This window comes from Macrotis lagotis, chromosome 7 (assembly GCF_037893015.1).
Source record: "Macrotis lagotis isolate mMagLag1 chromosome 7, bilby.v1.9.chrom.fasta, whole genome shotgun sequence".
Lineage (NCBI taxonomy): Eukaryota > Metazoa > Chordata > Mammalia > Peramelemorphia > Peramelidae > Macrotis > Macrotis lagotis.
The window spans coordinates 21,199,589-21,223,651 of record NC_133664.1 but is presented as its reverse complement, the minus strand read 5'-3'; the positions used below and the strand labels follow the sequence as shown (position 1 = coordinate 21,223,651).

The 24,063-nt window shown below is 37.3% G+C and overlaps 1 protein-coding gene across 3 annotated transcripts in view; it reads right to left on the bottom strand.

Annotated features, from left to right (window-relative positions):
• TOPAZ1 (testis and ovary specific TOPAZ 1) overlaps positions 1 to 24,063 on the bottom strand; it is a 71,330-nt gene that overhangs the window by 10,431 nt on the left and 36,836 nt on the right. For 2 of the 3 annotated variants that reach the window (XM_074195601.1, XM_074195602.1), the window contains 8 exons: positions 23,734 to 23,797; positions 14,833 to 14,984; positions 14,519 to 14,611; positions 11,486 to 11,601; positions 9,501 to 9,567; positions 7,595 to 7,769; positions 6,946 to 7,046; positions 3,262 to 3,427 (listed from right to left, as the gene is read on the bottom strand). In XM_074195601.1, the coding sequence (XP_074051702.1) occupies positions 3,262 to 3,427; positions 6,946 to 7,046; positions 7,595 to 7,769; positions 9,501 to 9,567; positions 11,486 to 11,601; positions 14,519 to 14,611; positions 14,833 to 14,984; positions 23,734 to 23,797 (934 nt within the window). Of the gene's footprint in view, positions 1 to 3,261; positions 3,428 to 4,692; positions 4,846 to 6,945; positions 7,047 to 7,594; positions 7,770 to 9,500; positions 9,568 to 11,485; positions 11,602 to 14,518; positions 14,612 to 14,832; positions 14,985 to 23,733; positions 23,798 to 24,063 lie in introns of those variants that run through there. The other variant, XR_012470442.1, reaches the window with a different exon arrangement.

Sequence of the window (24,063 nt, the reverse complement as noted above, 5' to 3'; positions counted from 1 at the left end):
CCCTCAAATGTACCAACTTCCATGTGAAGTCTGAAATTCCTTCATTTGATCAGTCTCTTGTCACATCACCTTCTCTCCCTGTCTTCCAAACCCAAACCCTGTTTTTTGTACACAATATACCATCAGCACCTCTACTTTCTATCCTCTCACTCTCTTAATTCTGTGCATTCTGGCTTCTGGCCTCTTCTGTTGAACCTAAACTGCTTTATCCCAAATTACCAACAACCTGTTATTTGCTTAATCTAATGGCCTTTTTAAAATGGCCTCCCTTCCCCCATTTTGATCACTTTGGTAATCCAGTTCAACTCTCCACTGTCTTCATAAGTCCCTTGCTTCCCCATCATACTACTGATCTTGTCTTGAAAAGCTTCAGCCTCAGATCACTCACTTGGATTGTCTGCTGCCTTTGTTCCTGGGCATGTACTACTGATTGATGGCGGATAAAATCATGCAACTCTCTTGCCTATATGTTCCAGAACCTCAACCAGACTCCCTCTACAGTGACTTTTTGAAACCTTTTCATCCATCAAACCTTCCCCTTAGCTATTCTCCCCCCACCCCAGAACCTGGCCTCATGTTTAATTGAAAAAAAAAAAAGGTGTTTGCCAAGAGTGCCCTCTTTTCTCCTCCTCCTGACCTCAAATCAGCCAGATGCCTTCATCACTCATCTCATATGAAAAGGTGGCCCTTCTCTTGGCCTAGGCAAACCCTTCTCCGTGTCCAAGTGCTCCAATTCTCTCCCAGACTTCTTTAGCAGGTTGCCTTCTTGATCATCCTTATCTCACCTAGCTTCAATTTCTCACTATCTATACCCACACTTTCACTTGATGCAGTCCTCTCTATTAACTGCCACCCCATATCTCTCCTGCTTTTGGTAGCTAAATTCTTTGAGAAGGCCACCTCTACTTTCTATCCTCTCACTCTCTTAATCCTGTGCATTCTGGCTTCTGGCCTCTTCATTGAACCTAAACTGCTTTATCCAAAATGACCAACAACCTGTTATTTGCTTAATCTAATGGCCTTTTTAAAATCCTCATCCTTTTTGACCCCTCTGACACTAACGAGCACCATGTTCTCCTTGAAATTCTCTTCTTTTGGGGAAGCCAGGTGGTATAGTGGATAGAGCATTAGTCCTGGAGTCAAGAACACCCGAGTTCAAATCCAGCATTAGATAATTGATAATTACCTAGCTGTGTAACCTTGGACAAGTCACAACCCCATTGCCTTGCAAAAAACAACCAAAAAAAAAAAAACCCCAACAAAAAAGAAATTCTCTTTCTAGGTTTTCAGGTCATTTCTCTCCCTATCTCACCCACTAGTTATCACTCCTTGCTGGTTCTTCATCCTGATCATCCCACAAGCCTGTTCTAGGCCCTCATCTCTTCTCCTTCTATATTGTTTTACTTGGTGAACTTATCAGTTCTTAGGGATTCTTATTTTCTCTAAGCTAATAATTCTTAGATCTACTTATTCAATTCTGACCTCTAGTCTTGGCAGACATCTTAAACTCATCAGGTCCTCATATCCTCAAGCCTGAACTGCTGGGGATGGGAGGGGTCTCTATCTCAAGTTTCTTTCCACCATAGTCCATTTTCCACTCAATTGGTAAGGAGATATTTCTTAAGTGCAAATCTGAAAATATCACCTGTTTGCCAAATAAATCCTAGCCACTTTTCTTTCACTTCCATGATCAAATAAAATTCCTTGGACATTTAAAGTCCTCCATAACCTACTCTCCCTCTACTTCTCCAGTTCTCTTACACTTCACCCCTCATCAAGGTCTTTGCAATTTTGTGACATTGTTTTACTTGCTGTTCCTTGAACTAGACACTCCATTTCACATCAAGGCATTCTCTCTGGCTGTTCCCCAGGCCAGGAATGTTCTCTTCATCTATAGCTCCTGGCTTCCTTCAAGCCCCAGTTTAAAATGCCCCCTTCTATGGGAAGTCTTTCCCATCCCCCTTCATCCTAGTGCCTTTCCTTTGGGATGACTTCTAAGTTATTTTTCTGGAGTTTCTTTGATCATGTTATCTCCACCATTAGGTTTCTGAGCTCCTCTAGGGCAGAGACCTTCTGTTGTCTTTGTATCTTCAGGACTTGTTCAGCATGCATCTCTCTGGTATTTCAGAAATGAAAGCAAAGTATCTATTACTGAGATATTTTGGAGAGAATCAGCAGAAGTTTGATTACAAGGGGGAGAGAGGTGGGAGTGAAGTCTGAAAATAACTCCAAAATGCTGGTCTCTGTTAGAGGAGGAGAGGCTGAATAATCATCCAGCTATGTTACAGGGAGATGCTTTTTCATGTTCAGATCCTACTGGATGGCCACTGAGTTTCTTTAGTTTTCCTGGGATAATCTGAGAAACACGATATACAGCTCTCAACAAATGGCATCATTCTACCTTTTAAGATTCTTCTGTCTTTAAGTTAATGCTCCTGTGACCAGCATTCAAGCATCTGTTGTAAAAGAGGCTTTCCAGCAAAGCAGATGCTGACTATAACAAACATTTGGTTAAAATTCTATTCCTGGCTTTCTCTTGGTACATCTGGCTATGTGACCATTTAGTTAACAGCTCCTATATCTGAATCCACAATGATCTAGCATACATTCCTACTTCCAGGGGTCTGTGGCTTTCCTTGAGTCTTGAAGCATTAATCCTCATCTTGGTACTTCTCAGTGGTATCAATAAAATATTGTCTGGGGTTCGTCTGTCACAGACCCAGCTGTTCAGCATTGCCTGGTCCATGCCATCTCACCTGGATTTCACAGATACTTATCACAGAGCCCTGCCTGATTTTAACCCCAGAATGGGAATCACTCTTATTTAAAAGGCCAACAATGTCAAAGGAAGGGATTTTGGGAGGCTCCCTAGGCCAAACCATATTGCTCTACAACAAATGGATAACATTTTTAACAAGACACATAAGGGAAAAACAGTCCAGAAATCAATTTGGTTTAGATTTGGCATACTTTGTCTGGTCCAGGGGATAATCTGATCTTCATTCTTACATAAAACTAACTGGTTCAAAATGGAATCCATTCAATTCTGAGTCAATCTTTGCCTCAGTCTTCTCTACCTGGCTGCCCTAGACCATCTCATGTGGTCCCCACCAGGGCCTAGACTGTTCTAGCATCTTGTCATTTATACAAATCTTCACTCTGCTCAAATTTCACTATACTTGAGGGGAACAATAAACAGATCAACATGACTACTCTTGAGTTTTGATTCCTTTTACTTGAAACGTTATAAACATAACTTACCCCTCAATACCCAAATGGCCCCATCCATACTCCCACTTTTTAGAAAAATTTCTGCTGCCACATTGACAATTTGGCACCGTGACGCTAACTTCTCAGGACCAACCAGTCCTTTTAAACTGGTGAAATGGATTTGTAGTTCATGCATTTTATCTAGGACTTTTCTTCCCTGTAGCAAAAATAAAGAAAACAAGCTCATTTGATAATATTACTCTGTATACTTAGATAATGAAGAGTGTTACTTATTTCTGGTACAATCATTCAATTTGTGAATTATCTAGGACCTTACTATCTTTAATTGTGGACTACCTTTAAGGCATTTCAATAGTAACTAGTTGTTCAAAGGGTAGATTTAGCTTCTCATAAAACAAAAGTCAAAATCGAGTTTACCAAAATTTGTTTTTTCTTATCAATTCAGATACAGTTCTACCAAAAGAGAATGACAACTCAAAATAGACTTTTGATTACTGTGTTTATTTATTCTTGATCATCTTTTTGAGTTTAGGTAGCAACGGACAGCTAGGTGGCACAGTAGATAAGAGCATTGGGGCTCTGGAGTCAGGAGAACCAGAGTTCAAATCTGGTCTTAGATGCTTAAAAACTGCCTAGCTGTGTGACCTTGGGCAACTCACTTAACCCCACTGCCTTGCAAAAAAAAAAAAAGTATATGTAACAAAGAAATTCTGCATAGTTATTTTTCCCACTTGAGGATTAAGAATATTGCCAGATAGGGCCATTTAAAAAATTTGTCTTTCTGAATTGTGGAGTTTAAGACCAAAGACTATTACCTTTATTTTTTTAACTCCCCTTTTTTATTTTTTAAAGATTTTATGTATTTTGAGTTTTACATTTTTTCCTCTAATCTTACTTTTCTCCCCCTATCCCCCACAGAAGGCAATTTGTCAGTCTTTACGTTGTTTCCATGGTATACATTGATCCAAATTGAGTGTGATGAGAGAGAAATCATATCCTTAAGGAAGAAAAGTATAAGCGATAGCAAGATTAGACAATAAGATATCAGTTTTTTCCCCCTAAATTAAAGGTAATAGTCCTTGGTCTTTGTTCAAACTCCACGGTTCTTTCTCTGGATAACAGATGTATTCTCCATTGCAGACAGCCCCAAATTGTCCCTGATTGTTGCACTGATGGAATGAGTGTGTCCATCAAGGTTGATCATCACCCCCTTGTTGCTGTTAGGGTGCACAGTGTTTTTCTGGTTCTGCTCATCTCACTCAGCATCAGTTCATACAAATCCCTCCAGGATTCCCTGAAATCTCATCCCTCCTGGTTTCTATTACAACAGTGGTGTTCCATGACATACATAGAACAGTTTGCTAAGCCATTCCCCAATTGATGGGCATTCACTCAATTTCCAATTCTTTGCCACCACAAACAGGGCTGCTATGAATATTTTTGTACAAGTGATGTTTTTACCCTTTTTCATCATCTCTTCAGGGTACAGACCCAGTAGTGGTATTGCTGGATCAAAGGGTATGCACATTTTTGTTGCCTTTTGGGCATAGTTCCAAATTTCTCTCCAGAAAGGTTGGATGAGTTCACAGCTCCACCAACAATGTATTACCTTTACTAAAAAAAAAAAGTTATCTTATTATGTAATTTTGCTATCTCTTATATTTTATTTTTTTCCTTAAGAATATGACTTCTCTCTCAATACATTCAATTTTGATCAATGTATAGCATGGAACAATGTAAAGACTATTAGACTGCTTTTTGTGGGGGGGGGATGGAGCGAGATTAGGAGAATAGTAAAATTCAAAAAATAAAAAATTAGAAAGAATGGAAAAAAGTTTGTTTTTCCTCCTAGCAGAGAGGCATATGAATTCTAAAGAGTCATGAAATAAATTACCTCTTCTTATGAGGGGATCTCAGAGATAGTTGGGTGTCAATATCAGGGACATAGAATATTTTTGACTACACAGAAATCCCTAAAAACCTAGAGAAGAACAAGTTATCCATGGCAAATCAGATGGTATTGCCACACACACTGACCTTTTGGATCACCACAGAGGACTGTCCTCCAGAGTTGTACTCCATTGGGTAACTGAGATACCAGTCACCAAAGGGTAATTAAGAATCCACTGAGGGTACAAAGAAATGTAAGACAGTCCTTGCCCTTGAAGGGCCCCACAGGCAAATGGGGGAAGACAACTAAATACATAAAGAAATGGAATAATCAACAGGGAGAGGACTAGAATGAAGGGGGATGGGAAAAGTAGAAATTATAGCTGAAACTTTTTGGTTTTTTAGGTTTTTGCAAGGCAAATGGGGTTAAGTGGCTGCCCAGGGCCACACAGCTAGGTAATTATTAAGTGTCTGAGGCCGGATTTAAACTCAGGTCTTCCTGACTCCAGGGTCAGTGCTCTATCCACTATGCCACCTAGCCGCCCCTAGCTGGAACTTTTAAAGAAAACAAGGAAACAGAGATAGGAACCTTAATCGACAATCAAGTATTAATATAAATGAATAAGGAATATAAATATTTCATGGAACCTAAAGTTCTATTAAGATATTCCTAATAACAGAGGTTTTTAAAATATTAAAATATTTCTGGATTTTAGCAGTAAAAGGTAATAATGGAAACTTGAGCAATCCTTGAGTAGCCTCAGGAATGCATCCAGTTTATTCAGTATGGTTTTACTGTCTGAGAGAGAAATGGCATCGGGTGTGTGCCATGTCTACATGCTGTAAGGTCTGTCAAGTGCTCAACATATACTGTCTCATTTGGGCCTAACAAGAATTTCTTGGGGAAGGTGCTAATCTCCTTTTTTTCCATTTTATAAATAAGGAATGAGACAGAGCACACTTAAAGGACTTGGCCATCCCACAGCTATTATATAGCAGAGGTGGGATTTGAACTTAGGTTCACCTTAGTGAACATGAATACAAAATAGTCTTATGGGGGAGGGTGGTGATATGAGACACTGGAACACCTGTCTTTCTTGCTTCTTCCTTAAGCCCTAGGGTCCCTTCCCTGTTCTGTATTCCAAGGCACCCACTTTCATGAGATGACTCCTGTGGGATGGACTTGCATTGCTTAAGAATTTATGGAGATTAGGGGTGGCACAGTGGATAGAGCACTGGCCCTGGAGTCAGGAGTACCTGAGTTCAAATCCGGCCTCAGACACTTAATAATTACCTAGCTGTGTGGCCTTGGGCAAGCCACTGAACCCCATTTGCCCTGTAAAAAAAACTTAAAAAAATTCATGGAGATTGATATTGTAATAAGAATGTTACCAAGTGAAGTACAACCCTGAAAGAAGGCTTTATATTTCGATCGCAGAAGTCAAACTCTAATGCCAAGATATGTATTGGATAGGTTTTAAGGGGAAATGCAACTGTCCTCTAGTTCCTCAGCCCAAACCCCAAGTATATCTGGTAATACACCTCATGAGAAAGGTAATATACTGAAAATGACTTTATAACCCAAAACCTGGGGTTAAGATTCTAGTTCTGAGCAGAAGGATATTTAAAACAGCTATGAGTTGAGCATTATCTCTTCAGGCCTCTCTATATTCCTGGTCTTTTCCAACTCATCAGTCATTTGTCTGGACACAATATGTATTTTCCACAGATAAAGTTTGGGCGTGAAAACTATTAATTATCTACATATCTAAAACTGACATCTCATACCCAAAACAAAATAATCCATCTCCCCCAAATAAATACCTTAGACCATTGTAGTAGTTTATGATAAAAGTAAATTGCACTGATTCCAATTCTTCCTAGTAAGGTTTTATCAACCTCACTGTTTTGGGGATCTTTGCTGACTGAAAAATAAAGTTAAAATGTAACAATGTGAAATAGCAACTTTAGCTTATACAAATTATTTTAAAATGTCAAATATTTTGAAACCAACATTTTAATACTTTATAGTAAACAATATATAATCAACTTCATATTAATTGAGACCTCAAATTTTACTCCAATTATTGGGGAATTATGAGATTTGTTCTCAGTGGCAAGAACTTAAAAACTTTGGATGTCCTTTCTAATTCATCAGCACCACTATTCCTACTTCAAAGGAAAAGAAAAAATAAAGTTTATAAAACAATGGAGATTAGAATTTTAGAATCCTGGATTTGAATACTATTATTCATGTCATTTGCATGTAATTTAGCTTTTAAAAATCTATTTGAATTAATATGTATAATTTAATAAACAGGATATGTAGGCAGAAATTTGGTTGTGTTAAGTCTATTTCCTTTTTATTTTATGGCATGAAAAGAGCCCCACCAGCTCTCCTCTGGTCACATGCAAGTTTAGAGATACTGAATGGATCATTTAGTTCTCCAGAGACCAAGATAGTAACTATTACCTGCATCGGCGAATTCACAAAAAGGAATTACTTGTCTTTCTTCTTTGTAATCTTTTACTAATGCTTCAGCAATGTAAGTTGAAAATCTCTGAAGATCTGGAAATTTTTCACAACCCATTTTTACATTAATGTACAAATTTCCCAAACTGGTCCAGTCTCCTTTTTCTTTATAATGCTGTTAAAGATGATAGGAAAAAATGATTACATATTCTAAGAATAAAACCTTTAACAGGCATTGCAATTCTAGGCTAAGTTATGCTACACATTTCTTTTCTGAATAAAATAAATCCTCATGAATTCAGGAGGGAACTAAGAATTTATAATTTAGTACTTGGTGATGGTGCCCCCCATCCTGAATGGCAAGATGGAATGGGTTTCCACAGAACTCGATTTGCAGGGTAGTAAGTATATATGTAAACTGATAAAATGTTATTAACTTCAAAAAAAATTGTTTTTCTATCACTTGGACTTCATGAATTTAAAAAAGTGGTTTCTACCCAACAGTTCAAAAATGCAAGATTATACTGAAGACACAACCTTGGAAAAACACATTTCTGCAAACAATCATATTTTCCAACTAATTTCTATTATATTGCTAGAGTTTGCATTAACACACTAAAAAATATCCAAAGACATAAAAATGACCTTTAAAGATGAAGTAAATAAAGTAGATGTTTTAAGAGAAGCTTATACTTAAAGATATACTCTTATTTAAAAACACCTATTGTATTTATTTCATCTTTAAAGGTCATTTTTTTTAAAGACAAGGATATAATTAATGATGGGGCAGCTAGGTGGTTCCATGGATAGAGTGCCAAGCAGGCAGGGAACCTCCTCTTCCAGAGTTCAACTTGAGCTCAGACACTTATTAGCTTTGTGACTCCAGGCAAGCCACAACCTTGTTTGCCTTAGTTTCTTCAACTGAGCTCAAGAAAGAACTGGCAAACCATTCTAGTATCTTTGCCAAGAAAACCCCAAATATGGTCATCCAGAATCAGACATGTTTAAAAAAATAACTGAAAAAGTGACAAAATATTAGTTTGCTATAAATTCTGTATGGAAAAATATATTAAAGCTCACAATTTCTTTGCATGATTTAAAGATCTGAGTTAAGATATTTTTACTTTGTCAAACAGGTATGCCCTGAAAAATGCTGCCCATGTACTACTTGGTGCAGTGGAGAGAGCACCAGATCTGGAGTCAAATCCAGCTTCAGATACTTGCCAGTTTTGTGAACCAGTGCAAGTCATTTAACCCTGTTTGCTTCAAGTTTCCTCATCTGTAAAATAAACTAGAGAAGGAAATACAAAGATACTACTCCAGTATCTTTGCCAAGATAAATTCCAAATGGGGTCACATAGAGTTGGGTATGATTTAAAATTACTGAACCACAAAACCCCAACTTTAATATTGTTTAATTGTTCATCCATTTAAAATGTCAATAAGATTGTTTCCATGGAACAACTGTGATGAGCATTGTTTCATTTAAACATTCTACTTCCACAAAATCACATCAGGTGGTATATGACTGAGATTAAACTACAACTGTGCAAGTTACACCACTTCAGTTTACATATGCTACTACTAAATCAATGGCTAGGTCATTAGAAAGAAAAGACATAGATCTTGAAGCTTAAAACTACCTATCAACTTTAATAGAATACATTTTCAAGATAAAATGAATTTTATTTTCTGAATTTCATGTTACAGAAATTCATGTTAAAAGAGGAAGTTCTAAGTCAGTTATTCAGTCTTGGTTTCCTAAAAATTTGACTATTCTTCCCTTTCTGAAAATTTTAAATATAGAGACATAATTCAATTTTTTCTTTGGATTTTCATTATATGAGTGGAACACAAGTAATTTCTCTAAAAATAAACAAAAATTCTAAATCTATAGGCCACTTACCTCTATTTCAGTTATTGTTGAATTTAAGTCAGAGAGCCAATTCTTCTTAAACTGTCTCACCCGTAACCTTTAACAATTGAAAAAAAGGTTTAATTAACTCAGATGCTTACTAACAAAAGTTACTAAATATCCTGGCTACAAGGCTTAATAATTTTTTTTTTAACATGGAATATTTTAAAAACCTCCCCTTAAAATAGATAAATTTCAGAATACTACAAAAGTTTTCAACTTCGAAAAACTACATATATAAAATCAAATTAGCAATTTCCAGAACCAAGTTTTTTGAGAACCATTTTTTAGAGTTACCAGGAAATTTCAAAATAAAATTCATTTTAACATGTATCATAGCACTCGTTAATATAGAATAGTTCAGAAAAACTGTGCAGGGAAAAAATAAGAGATTGTTAATGGCAAAAAGACAGGAAACCACCATTTTAAGGGATTAATAGAAGTAGGGTCTTCTGATGTCCGGTTTAATCCTCCCTTAACAGCAACCATAGTTTTCAGTTATTAAGGGGAACAGGGAAAAGGTCTGCAGCTGCTAAGGACTACAGCAGATTAGAAAGACCTGGGGAAAAGCCTTGTCAGAAAGGTGAGGTGCTCAAAATGTAAAGCAAGACATCCCTTCTTGGACAAGGATGATGGGAGAATTTGTTTTGCTTGACTGAATGTCACATAGATTTTGTTTTCTCAGCAGGGGAAGGCAGGAGGATGAGAGAATAAATGCTTGTTAACTGAAAATATTTTAAATGGAAACTCTAGATAACATGGGGCTGCCCTTCGGCCCATCAGTGTGTGTGTCTCTCCCTGATTTGGTACTATCTAGATGGAAGCTTGATTTGTGTATTCCTGGCAGATAACATTCCTTTGACTAGAAGGTGGGGGGGGCAGATACCTTCTTCAAATGTAAAATGGGACACTGGCTCATATGAAGCTGATCATGTGCATGACTTGGCAGCGGGGTGCTGGCTGCATGACTAATATATATTGATGAGGAAAACATTCAAAAATCCAACTTAACAGTGTTTGATAGTTGTTTGGAATGGGTTTTGTTTCTTTCTTTAGTTAAAAAATCGAAATCAGCCAGAAAATATGATTGTTTGCAGAAATATGTTTTGCAACGAATTTTCCAAGGGCATCTCATCAATACAATCTTGTATACTTGATGTGGTGTGCAAAAACCACTTTTTAAAAATTCTTAAGTCCCGGTTATGACAAAATATAGTATTTCAAACTAGTAAAATTTCAACAGTTTACATATTTACTACTGTTCTGAAAATCTAGTTTTGTGAAATCCATCCTGTCTTGCCATTCAGGATGGGGGACACCATCATTGAATTCAGTGGAAATTGCACTTTTACCTGGGTAACTAAATTACAGTGAATTCTTCCTTCATTCCTAAATTCAAGGGATTTATTCGATTCAAAAAAAGAGAATAGCATAGAGCTGTAATGTTTATTAAAGGTTTTATTCAATTTAGGATGTGGGATTTTTTCCCCCTATCGACTTTAATAGCATTGTAATTAGAGAGAAATGCAGAGACAGAAAGATTTATGAGGATTAACGCAGACTTAAGTATAACCAAACTCAGACTAAAAGTAACAGGTACCTAAACCCCAAAGTGGTAGGAAATAGAAGAAAAGTGGGAGGGTAAGCCTAGATAAAGTCCTCCTGAGGGAAAGAAAAAAAAGGAGATGGGAGAGGAAGAGCCTCAAGTATCAGAGAACTTCTTGAGTCAGCTACTAGCTAGGACCACCAGCCCAGGACATGCATTTTGTTGTCTGAACAGCTTTAGGGAGGCAGCAGGCAAATGACATTGCTTAACTTAGACATTTGCTATCTGGGTAGGCTTAGAGCATGAGACTGCCTTGGAGAGAATGAATGACTTGTGACTGATGAAAATTTTGTATTGGTATTAACTTTTGACCTTATTTCCAAGACTGAAAAAGACATTTTTGGTATTTTAATATAAACAATTTTCTCACCTGGATTTCATTTCTAAAACAGCATTTATTTCTTGTTGGGATGCCTGTATTTGGTATAAGAGCTTAATAAGATAGTTAAAATGTTCAGAGTCAAGAATCATCCCAGCTTCTATGAGCTGTAAATAAGGAAGAGAAAAACATATCTGCAATACTTTTCATAGCAAACATTAAGACAAAACATAAAGCATTCAGCCATTCCTTTCCTTTTGGCTTTCCTTCCGTTCATAATTATCCAAATCTGAGGGAGTTTTTTTTATTTTTTTGCAAGGCAAAAGTGACTTGCCCAAGGTCACAAAGCTAGGCGATTATTAAGTGTCTAAGGCCGGATTTGAACTCGGGTCCTCCTGACTCCAGGGCTGGTGCTCTATCCACTGTGCCACTTAGCATAACCCTCTAAGGGAATTTTTTTTAAAAAATATCAAAAAGAAAGAGGATTGTTGAACCTACCAGGACCAGGAAAGAATGAGCCAAAGAATTATGATATTTAACCAGGGAAGTGCTATTGGCAGGCAGGGAGGAATGGTTACTAGCTAAAAAACCAGCTCTGAACACAGCAAGGTCATTTTAAAAATGGAATATGACAAAGACACATTTTAGGAGTGTGTGTGTGTTTGTGTATGTATGTATACACAGACCCTATGTGGTTTAAGGAGAGGATTTGTCTATTTACTCACATACCCTAATATACACAGTATATTAACTGGGTGCATTCAATCACTAAAAACCCAAACCAAAAAAACCACAAATACAAAAATTAAGCATTTTCAATTGGGGATTGAAACTTTCTTCCTTAGCTCTAGGTTCTGCAAAAGCAGCAGCCCCTCTCCTGCCAAAGCCCCACTTCAATCCCACCCAGTCCGGGGTTTCTGGGAATTCAGACTACCCAAACCATCATATGTGGTACACTCCGAGGGAATGTTGACCAAACACTGGCCCATAGCAGCTTGCCTCTGCAGAGGCAGTCTCAGTGTTCACCTTCTGCTTCTACTACACATTAATTTTGTGCCAGTGCTTCAGGTGTCACTCGAAGCTGATGGTTTTTAGGCAAGTTGCTATTCTGCCTCAAAGGAAGGAGTTCTTAAAGAATGATAAAAACCACAAGTCCAGGTCCAAAATAAAGCAACACAAAAAGCGGATTTATAAAGCGAGTCCTAGAGTTAGTATCCCTACTTTTAAAGGTGGGGAAACTGAAGCTCAAGGAAGGTAAGTGCCTTGCCCATGAACATAAAGAAGTGTTGGGTAGCATTTGAATTTATGTCTTTCTCATTCTTTTTTAGTTTTTGTAAGGCAATGGGGTTAAGTGGCTTGCCCAAGGCCACACAGCTAGGTAATTATTAAGTGTCTGAGACCGGATTTGAACCAGGTACTCCTGACTCCAGGGCCGGTGCTTTATCCACTATGCCACCTAGCCGCCCCCAAACCCAACATTTAATTGAAATTTCTTTAAGATTGTCAACAACTTCAAATGACTGGATTAGAGCCTTCTCTTCAGTCTCATCCTACTTGGTCTTTTCTGAACTGACATTTTTTTTTTTTTTTTTTTTTAGGTTTTTGCAAGGCAATAGGGTTAAGTGGCTTGCCCAAGGCCACACAGCTAGGTAATTATTAAATGTCTGAGACAGGATTTGAACCCAGGTACTCCTGACTCCAGGGCTGGTGCTTTATCCACTGCACCACCTAGCCGCCCCTTGGGAGACCTAAATTTAAAGGCAACATGATGCTCTCTTATAATAAATTTTCTTACATATCTTCAACTTCAACTCCCTTTAAGTTATCTGTTTACATATATGTACACATTATATCTATACCCACCCATGACTCACTAATTTATATGTCCAATCCCTTCAACTCCAGACCTGAATACCAACTACTCACAAAGTGCATCTATCTGGACCCCAAGCCATCTCAGACTTCATATTTCCCTTCTGATCCCACTGCACTTCTAGGCCCTCCTAATTTTGCTGATGGCTTCACTGTCCTTCCAGGTATCCTGAGCTGAACCTGAGAAATCCTCAAGTCTTCTTCCCAAATCAATGTCACATCCTTTTAATTTTATCCCACAGAATGTTTTATATCTCCTTCCTTCTCTCTCTCTCTCTCCCCAGTCTTTACTTCGTTGCTCCAACATCATTAATCTCTTGCCTTGTCTACTGAAGATGCCTCCATTATTGATTTTCCTGAAACTAGACTCGGCCATCTAGCTCTCCTCTACACAAATGTCCAATTAACAATGCTAAAACATAGCCCTGAATATGTCATTCTGCTATTCAAGTTTTCAGTGGCTGGTCTCCTGCCTCAGTCTATGACAAAATGCAAACTCCCCAGCCTACCACTGAAAGCCTTCTATAATCAAAGCCTTCACCTGCCCTTCCAGACTCATTTCCTATTGTATGCCTTAAGCACAACGTTCCTGTCAACCTCTGAATTTGACATTCCAGCTGTTTATTTTTGTGGCTTGGAACAGGCTGTCTTGAGAGCCTGGAATCCTCACTCTAAACGAGTTTCTTAGAATCCCTCAGATTCCACCTCCTGTAGGAAGTCCTTCCCTGATCTTACTGGTTATTTGGGTTCTGATAAGTCCAGTTCATTATCCTAGAATTAGGCATCTAGATGGCAGCAGTGGATAGAACACTGGTATTGGAATCCAAAAGACCAGAGTTCAAATCTGTGCTCAGACACTTACTTGTTCTATGACTCTGGGAAAAGCATATAATGTGTGTGTGTCTCAGTTGTCTTAACCATATAATGGGGTTAATATAACAGGACCTTGTCAAAGGTTGTTGTGAGGATAAAATGAGATATTTTAGAAAGAGTGCTTAGCCCACAGTGGGCCTTTAATATACACTCATTCCCCACCTTCTTTCCCATCTCAACCTGCTTTTATTTCTGTATTTATATACATATTGAATTCTCCCAGGAGGAGGGTAAGCTTGATAAAGAGAAGAAAATGCTTTATAATTTTTTTAAATTACTAGTACCAGTAATACTTAATAAAGATGCTTTAAATCAAAAAGAAAAAAAAAGGACTCATACCTTGCAAAACATATCAATTAGAGTTGGTACAGCATTCCTTAAGTTCATAGATGCAACATGTTCAAACACTTTTATGAATACTTTCAGAGCAGGCTGGATAAAACAAAAAAAAAGATGCACACTCATTTTCACAATTTTTTTATTTTCAGGATACTTTTGCTTTCCCAAATTAATTCAGGCTGAAAATGCACTTGTTCTCTAGGAGGTATTTAATAAACACAAACATCAAGCCACTATATTATACAAACAAATAGATAATGAAACAACATACACTAAGTGAAAAAAACTTTCAAAGGTATTTCTTGGTTACTTACCAGCATTTTGACCATTATGCTGATGTTCACTACCTGAAAGACTTCCTTCAATAAACAGTGTTTGAGTAAAGAAATCAGAAGGTCATTTAGCACTTGTGATTCAAAATGTACCCCAGGAGGAAACTTTCTGTAGTACTCCATAAAGAGGTTTACTGAAAATAAGATTCAGATGACATGACTTCAAAATATTGTCATTTGGAAATTGATCACAATTCATCAAGCTTTGTTAAAAAAAAAAAAGACTAAACGTTCTATAGATAGAAGAGATTTTAGTGATCTAGTCTATTCTCTTCATTTTATAATAAGGAAATTGAGGCCCCCAAAGAATGACTTGTCCCATAAAGTTACATACGTAAAGAAGGGCTGGACTAAATGACTCTATAGTCTAGTCTTTGAATTACACTAGAGAGGCTCTATTTTTTTTTTTTTGCAACGAGAAATCTAAGATAATTTTGATTGCAAATGATAACACCTAATTATATTTTAGGGGGAAAACATTTTTAACACATTCCATTTGAGCCTTACCACCACTGAAGGTACATAGCATTTACAGATGAGTAAACTGAGACCCAAAGTGGTTAAATTGTGGAACTAGCAAGTGTTGGAAAAAGAACTGGAATTCAGGTGTTCCTGATTCCCAGGAGCAACACTCTCCACTCTAGTACTCTGGGTCATAAAAATGAATGAGCATGGAAATTATGAAGTCCTGGAAGAATGATCATATATAGCAGAACCCAAAACTTTTTTAAAAGCAATCTTGGAGAAAAAGAGAGGAAGACCAGGGTCTGGAAGAAGCCTGGACACATGGCAGAAATTGCTCCTGCTCAGTTGTCATTTGGCTTGTCTCAGGAAGGAGAGTCTCCAAAGACTAATTAGTCTAGTTAGTCTCCAAAGAGAATTAGCTGGGGCCTGAAGAGAAGCAGTCAGACCACAGGACAGAGTACTGGCAAGGGAGTCAAGAAGTCCTGAGCCAGGTCCTCCTTCTGACAGCCCTGGGACAAGCTGTTTAATCTCTTAAGACCATCAGTTACCTCTGGAATGTTGACTTGAACTGGACAGAACTTTCACACCGCACATGACTTGTTACAATGAAATCAAACAGCATTTATTAAATTAAATCCACCTGCTATGTGCTAAGGGCTGGGGAATCCAAGGACCAAGAATGAAAGAATCCAGAGTCATGAGGAGTTGGCATTCTAGACAGATCTGCTCCCTCATTCACACAAAAATGGAGAAATTGATACTTAAGGTAAAGCAGTGATAAGAATATCCAGAAACAGCATCTGATGACTTCAAGTCATCTGGCCTAGATAAACTACAAATAAAGTAGTGACTATCAGCAGATTTGACTGCTGAACCCCTACCAATAATCTAAACAATGAGAAAGAAGGGCACAGACAGACTGGTAGGCAGCAGAGAGGGAAAGATTTCAGAGCACAGAGAAGAGATGGCTGAAGTAGCAAGCTACCAGAGAAAATGAGAAGACAGAATCGTACTGATAAAGAAAGACAGTCCTAATCTGAGACTGGAGCAAAGGAAGAGAGAACGAGAACTGACTGAAGGTTCTGAACAGTGGCAAGTGAGAGGAAGAGGAAGCTTATGATGGGTTATTGGTCTCCATTTTTGGTGAAGTAGGAACTAAAATTTTCTACTTAAAGGGAAAGAAATGGTATAGGAAAGTTTGAGAAATTAAGAGGAATCTGTGTTTGGCTCTAGGCTGTTCAACATTTTTAAATAGTTACTGACTTGCCTAAAAGCAGAGATGGAGTATTTATCCAATTTGCAGATGGCACAAATTGGAAAACTTGTCATCTAGGCTAAGAGAGTTAGCATTCAAATGGACCTTGGCAGGATACTGAAACACACACACACACACACACACACAAAGATGACATGCAATAGGAATAAATGTAATGTATTATACTAGGATTTAACCCTACAGACAAAGATAGAGGGACATTTTAAACCAATCTAACTATAATGCACCTTGCACAAAGATTACATACCAACAGTTGATAAGATAGATCAGTTTTGAGCTGGAAGAAATCAGATTGGATTCCATTTATAAAATTGTGCCCTAATTTTAAGAACTCCAAATTGCATCCTCCTAAAAATGCTCATCTCATTTTCCTGGTGATTTTATGGAGAGTCATGAATCACCAAATAATCAAAGAATAGCTCAAAGGTCTATGGAATGATACATGGTGGACATAAGCAGAGGGTAAAATGCTGTGATTAAAAACTTACATATAAGCAGAGCATAAGAAATTCCTGAAGATGTGCAGGCCTGGTAAAGGGAAATGAAACTAAGAGGTGCAAGTAAACTAGAATAATATGGATCTTTGGTATATAAAATATCCAGCATGTTGGGTTGGTCTTGAATTTGTGAGATGAGCACCCATATTAAGAAAAATCTAAATATTGAATAAGTACACTAAGAAGACTACATCCTAATACACATGGAAAAGATTTTCAAACTAAAAGCACTTTTTATTATTCTTAACTTTCCTCTCTCAATGTCTTCAAGCCCTTTGGTTAAACAAAGTTTCCTGAATTATGGCACAACTCTCCAGAGTGCCAACACCCTACCTGGGATCTGTGACTCGTCTCTTCCACTCTTCTTGCCACTTTTACACAGTTGTCAAAGCATAGCTCCTTAACCACAAAACTGACCAGGTCATTCCCCCGCTCACATGTGACTATTACTTCTAGGACCACAAATTCTTCATGCTGGCACCGAAAACCCTTCACAACACTCCAAGCTTTTTGCCAGCCTTGTTACACTCTGTGGACTCTGAAGAGTCTTGTTAAGCACAGCTCTCCTTCCTAAATTCTACACCCCAGTCAATCTCCCCTGACTATTCAGCACACAGGTTCACTGTTCCTGGAATGTCTGCCCCCCACCCTCCCCATCTTACAATATGAATACATATCTAACTAGCACCTCTGATGAGGCCTTTCCTAAGCCTCCAATCAGATTGGCTAGTGTCTCCCCCCCACCCTACCTCCAAAATACCTTTGTTTATCTATACTTAGGTGTCTATGCTGTCTTCTCTGATAAAACCCAAGTCCTTCCTTGAGGGCAGGGGCTGTTTCATTTTTGCCTTTGCATCCCCAGCACCCCAGCATAGTACCCAGAACATATGAGACACTAAATGCAAACATCTTGTAGTGTCCATAGTAAGAGAGAAAAATATAGAACATCACTGATATATCTATTATGTTGCCAGGCATCAAGTCCAATGTTGGCACAGACTTTCTGACTATTGATCTGATTGGCAGAGTCAATATTTTCTTCATCCTAGTTTTAGTTTTTAAAATAATACATTTTGAAATATTATCTTGGAATTTAAGTATCAGAAACAGAAAATTGTGAATAGAACTATTTCATGTTTCCAATTGAGAATGACATGCTGTGAACACGGGAAATCATCATGGAGATAAACCTCACAGATTGCCACATGATGATGCAAAACCACTCTTGTCTAGGCAACTACAGTCTGGATAACAAAGTATGAATTTCTGCTAAGAATTTCCTTGAATTGAAAGAATGCCAATTCATCAGAAACTGGCAACATCCTGAAAACCCAACATTCATTCCCCTCTTTGGGTCATTTTAGTGTTCTAGAAAAATCCTTGTTTAAAGGAAGGAGGACTTCTTGCAGGAGTTTTCAGAAATCCTCTCTACCATGCAGGCTGTTACGTTCTTCTCACAGACAATCTCTTGCAGAAGAGATTTCCTACTTCCTTAAGAGTCCTTTTGGCATTATCTGCAGCAATGGGAAGTGTCTCCCATTCCTACAAGAGAAAAAGCCATGTCTCTAAAAACTACAGTTTCCTCTAGGGTTGCAAGCAGTTTTGAAGCAATTCCTCTCTTCTAATCTCATTGACTTATCAAACACTTTTCAAGGTTGGCTTTGGACTATGCCTTTGCTTAGCTGCACTTATATTTATTCTTTTTCACCATTACAATATTATGAATTTTCCCTTTTAGCAATCTAATCCTTTAGTAGTCACAACAGAATAAAACCAAGTAATTTTCCCTAGGTTCCAAACTCAATGACCACAGGGCACTTGACTTCTGGGAAATCTCTTTACTAATGCCTGCCTTATTGTGCTGGAAGATGTAGCTTTTTGTTCCCCCCCCCCAATATCCATGTAAAGTGATAAGCACTATTCACCTCACAAAACAGCAAAAGTCAGTGAAAGCTCTCTAGAAAGCTTAGGCTAGGACCCAACTATGACTCAGTTGTTAGAGGACAGTGGAAGGAAGATATTTCCAGAGTACCTCTAAGCTTGAATGATAGTGGAACCACCACTTATGGCTTCCAATACCTCAACTCAGTACCTAAACTTGCTACAGGAAGGATGGCACAGAAGATAAAAATGGAAAAAAGTAGCTTCCTAGATCAAGGACACACAAGAACCTTATGTAAGAGTAGACCATTTGATCATACTTCATATTCTATCCCTATCACTTCTGCTATTGGAAAGAGCACATTAATTTCCCTGATTGCTCCATATATTATCCCAATCACTCTCCCAAACCAAAATATCCCTCCTTAGCCACTTATCCTCTATAAATGTTGTCTTTAACTAGTAGAACATAAAACACTTGAGAGCAGGGAAAGCATTTCTATTTCCAAAGTTTGGCGCACACACACACATTAGATGTTTAATAGATATTTTTCATTCATTCATTGTCTGTAAAGGAGAATTGAAAAAGGGGAAAATATCACAGAAAGTACTACCACAAAAAAGGCAATGTGAGAAGACAACAGTAACTTCTGACCCAAAGTCTTTCCTTACATTTTAGTCCTTGAGGAACATGCTTTACACATATACCAAGAGAATTTTTGAGGAAAATAGGGAAAGGTAGGTAGGCAATACTTGATAGATCATTTTATAATTTTTTATAGATCATCTTTGCACATCAAATGTAAAAACAAAAAACTCACAAATAAGGCAGTCACCAAGCAGATGGCTGGATCCTCTTTGGAGAATTATAGAAGAGCATAGATAAGAACTCAATGGAAGATGTAGGCTATCATGGAAGGACAGCAATGTCAATGAGATCACATAGTCATGAAAGCAGTGAAGCATAAAAAAGGAAGGTAAATGCTCAAAGAAATAAATTCAAAGATGGAGGAGAAAATCTTCCTTGATAATTAATATGAAAAAAAAACTGTAGGAGATACTTTCAATCATTTTATTTCTTTAATGACCCGGGTAAATAAAATAACTCCTGGTTAATGATTCATCACTCTCCTCTGTTAAGGTAAAAATTTTTTGGTCAAATATCAGGCTTTATAAAAACATGAGGATAGATTAGAAAACCAAACCTCCTTCTTCATCTATGTAATTAGTCATCAGAATATTTGAATCTCATTGCCTTCCTATTTTAAAATTTAATTGCTAAAACACATAGTAGTAGGATTTCAAAGAGACTGCCACTGAGACAGTACTTTACTAAATAGAGAGCTATTTCCTTTAGGTGGCTGGTCCACTTTCTTCTACCTTGTAGTTTTAATGTGGCTTACTTTTACATAGTAAGAACATCAATGCCAGATTCTCCACATATTCTTCTTTGTTCTTTTGAAAATACAGGTTTTTGGTTGACTAAAGTGACTATCATTCAGTACTTTACTTTCTACTTCGTACCTTGAATAACATTGCTTGGATACCAAATGACTCAACTAAACATCAAGTTATTAACATGAAGAATTTTTTCCCTTTTCCTTTTTTGTGAGCCACTGGCTAATAGATCAGTAGGAAATTAAAGATACAAGCCTATTTCAAATGATCAATTTTGCATTTCTATAGGTAGAAAATTATTGCAATATCTTAAATTTTTTTTTTAGTTTTTTCAAGGCAAATGGGGTTAAGTGGCTTGCCCAAGGCCACACAGCTAGGTAATTATCAAGGGTCTGAGACTGGATTTGAACCCAGGTACTCCTGACTCCAGGGCTGGTACTTTATACACTGAGGCACCTAGCCGTCCCTTAATTTTTTTTAATTGATATCTATTGTTTTTCCATTGCCAAAATTTCTCCCAGTACCTTTCCCTCTCCAGCATTACTCCATATAGCAATTTCCTTAAAGAAAAAAGAAAGGATGAGAAAAAAAATATCAGCAAAACTGGTCAATACATTAAAAAAAAGTGATGTTTTATATTCATCCCATTGGAGCTTATAGCTCTGCAAAGATGTGAAATAGAGGAGAGTATCTTCTCATAGCTCATTGTTGAGGCCAAGTTTGCTCATTCTTTTTAATTTTGCAATGTTCACTTTCAATTGATTTGAGGTTGTTCTTTCCATTTAAATTATTGTAGTCACTGGTATATTATTTTTTTGGCTTTGCCAGTTTCTCTATTTTTATGTAGACCTTTCCAAGATTCTCATCACATCTGTCATTTCTTTCAGCACAGGAATACTCCACATTGATATAAGCAAGGTAATTTGTTTAGTTTTCCCTTAATCCAAGGGCATCTACTTTTGTTTCCAGTTCTTTGCTACTACAAAAAAGTGCTGTTATCAACATTGTCACCTATCTGGGTTTTCTTCTCAATTTATCTCCTTGGGGAATATGCCTAGTACTGGAACCTCTGGATCAAATAACATGAAAGCTGAGTTAATTTATTTGTAGGACTTACTTTCCAAAATTGCTGCACAGATTCACAGTTCCAACAATGAGCATGCCTACTTTCCAACAAATATTCCTATCTTTTTTTCGCCTATGTGAATCTGTGTATGTGCAATAAAAGGAATCTGGGGGTTGTTTTGACTTCTCAATAATGTGGTTCAGATCATGTGTTCCCTATGGTTATCAACTGTCTGCAGGCCTTGAATATTCTTTGTCAGATCCTTTGGTCACACAATTTCTTTCTTCTAACCAGTTATTCTGAGTGGTCAAATGAAACTTTCATTTATCTTTAATGGGAGAATTTCCTTAGCATCTTAGCACAAAAACAGGATTACAGAGAAGAGAACATGTTCTAGACTTTTTGAAGACATTGCTACATTCACTAGGCATTCATTAAGAACATGTGATTAGGGATGGCTAGGTGGAGCAGTGGATAGAGCACTGGCCTTGCAGTCAGGAGTACCTGGGTTCAAATCTGGCCTCAGACACTTATTAATTACCTAGTTGTGTGGCCTTGGGCAACCCACTTAAAGCCACTGCCTTCAAAAATCTTAAAAAAAAAAACCAAACGTGATTATTCAATGTTAGAAACGGCTTCTTGCTTCTCCACTCAGAACTGATCCTGGCTGGGGTAGGCAGAAGATAAACTTCTGGCTATCACCTTCCTCCTATGCTTGAGCCAATAAGGCAACACCTGTATGTGGTACATTTGCTTAAAAAATTGATATCCTTTACCTGAGAATAAGATAAGTAAATCTAGAAAAAGTGTCTTCTGTTTGATACGTAATTAAGTATTCAACTTTGTGGCCAGTGATGACAGAAGGCAATAATAAAGAATGACTTGATTTGTATTATCTAGAGATTTTCAGACAGTTAAGAAATTAAGACAGTTTTAAGAGATTAAATGATCTGTTTTATATTATCCTGACAAATATGCTATTGGTCATCAATTCCATACAGAATATAGGACTTAATATTAGAACAATGGCATGTGACCACAAATTCCAGAGAGTAGTCAAGAATCCTGACACAATTAAACTGCTACTCTTGTTTTTAGCAGCTTTTGCTAGGCACTGAAGATGTCGGTATTATTGGTTGGGAGTCTCCAGGCCTCACACACTAGAACCTCAAGGTAGTTTCAGAACAGCATTAAAACCTGCTCCAATTTATGTTCTTAGGAACACTGACTTCTCAACAGTCCAGAAGCTGACCCTGGGAGTACAGAGTCATGTCAGACTGCAGGCACTGTGCCTGTGGCATCATGGTGGTCTCCCCAAGTACTGGTTTTTTTAGGGTCCCCCCCCCAAGGCAAATGGAGTTAAGTGGCTTGCCCAAGGCTACACAGCTAGGTAATCACTAAGTGTCTGAGACCGGATTTGAGCCCAGGTACTCCTGACTCCAGGGCCGGTTCTTTATCCACTGCGACACCTAGCTGCCCCAATCCCCAAGTACTGTTAGTATTTCTCTAGCCTCCCAGGTTGTGGCCAGTATTTTAATAGAGGGATGGAGACTGAGGAGAAAAATCACCTCTTGGGGAACATTGAACCATTACTCCTTTGTATTCTCACTGTTCAAAGACCATAATATTTGACCAAATGGTAAATTCAAAAAAGAATACTATCAAAAGTAGTAGATACCCTTTTCCCAATTTTTCACCCAGAAATTTTTGAATGACATTTAAGAAATAAAAATCCAGATGAAAAGTGGAGGGGTAACTTTTGAACTAGAATCCTTAACATGAGTTAACTGTGTGCTCTCTGTATTTTTACATGGCTTTAAAAAAGGCTATTTTGTCTCACCCACGTTCCATCTTCATAAAATCAGAACCCCATTTACCAAATTCTTCAGGGCAAAAGAGATAAAGAGTGAATTTGCATAAGCTATTGGGAGATATAATGCAATTTGTGCATGTTTATTTAAAACTGTGAGTCAACATGTAATTCCAGTAGTATAGGACAAATATTTTATATGTAGGCAAATTGAATTATTTAGCTAAAATCTCTCCATAATTTGAGCAGGTATGGAAAATTTCTATATATAAAAAAGTCAATCAATAATTGATCAATAATGATTTATGTATTAGGTGGTTCAGATATAATATTACATTTAATTTCATACTTCCTTGGATCAGTAGGGCCTTTTCTATCAAGTCATGCCATTTTTATGCTTGGGACATAGTATGTATTGTCTAACATATGCAATTGAACTATACGTTCGAAATATATACATTACTGAATTACATTTCATCATGTCTCCTACCTGCACGTTGAAGCAAACACACCTCACCGATATTTACATATTTCTTAAGTATTTCCATGCAAACCTGCAGAAGCCATGAAAGATTGTTATGACTCATTCCTAAACAGTATAAAAATAAAATTTACATAAATAGTACTTTTATCTTCTTGGCTGCTCCACATTTTGCTTAAGTTTAAATTATTTGGGATGAACAAGATGATTTTAATTCATATCAGTAGGAGCCAATAAAACATAATAAATCTTAAACCAAATCATTTCAGAGTATCAGGAAATAATTTATTAAGCATTTAAATGTAAATATTTAAATTTTGAGAAAGCAAAAAGTGAATT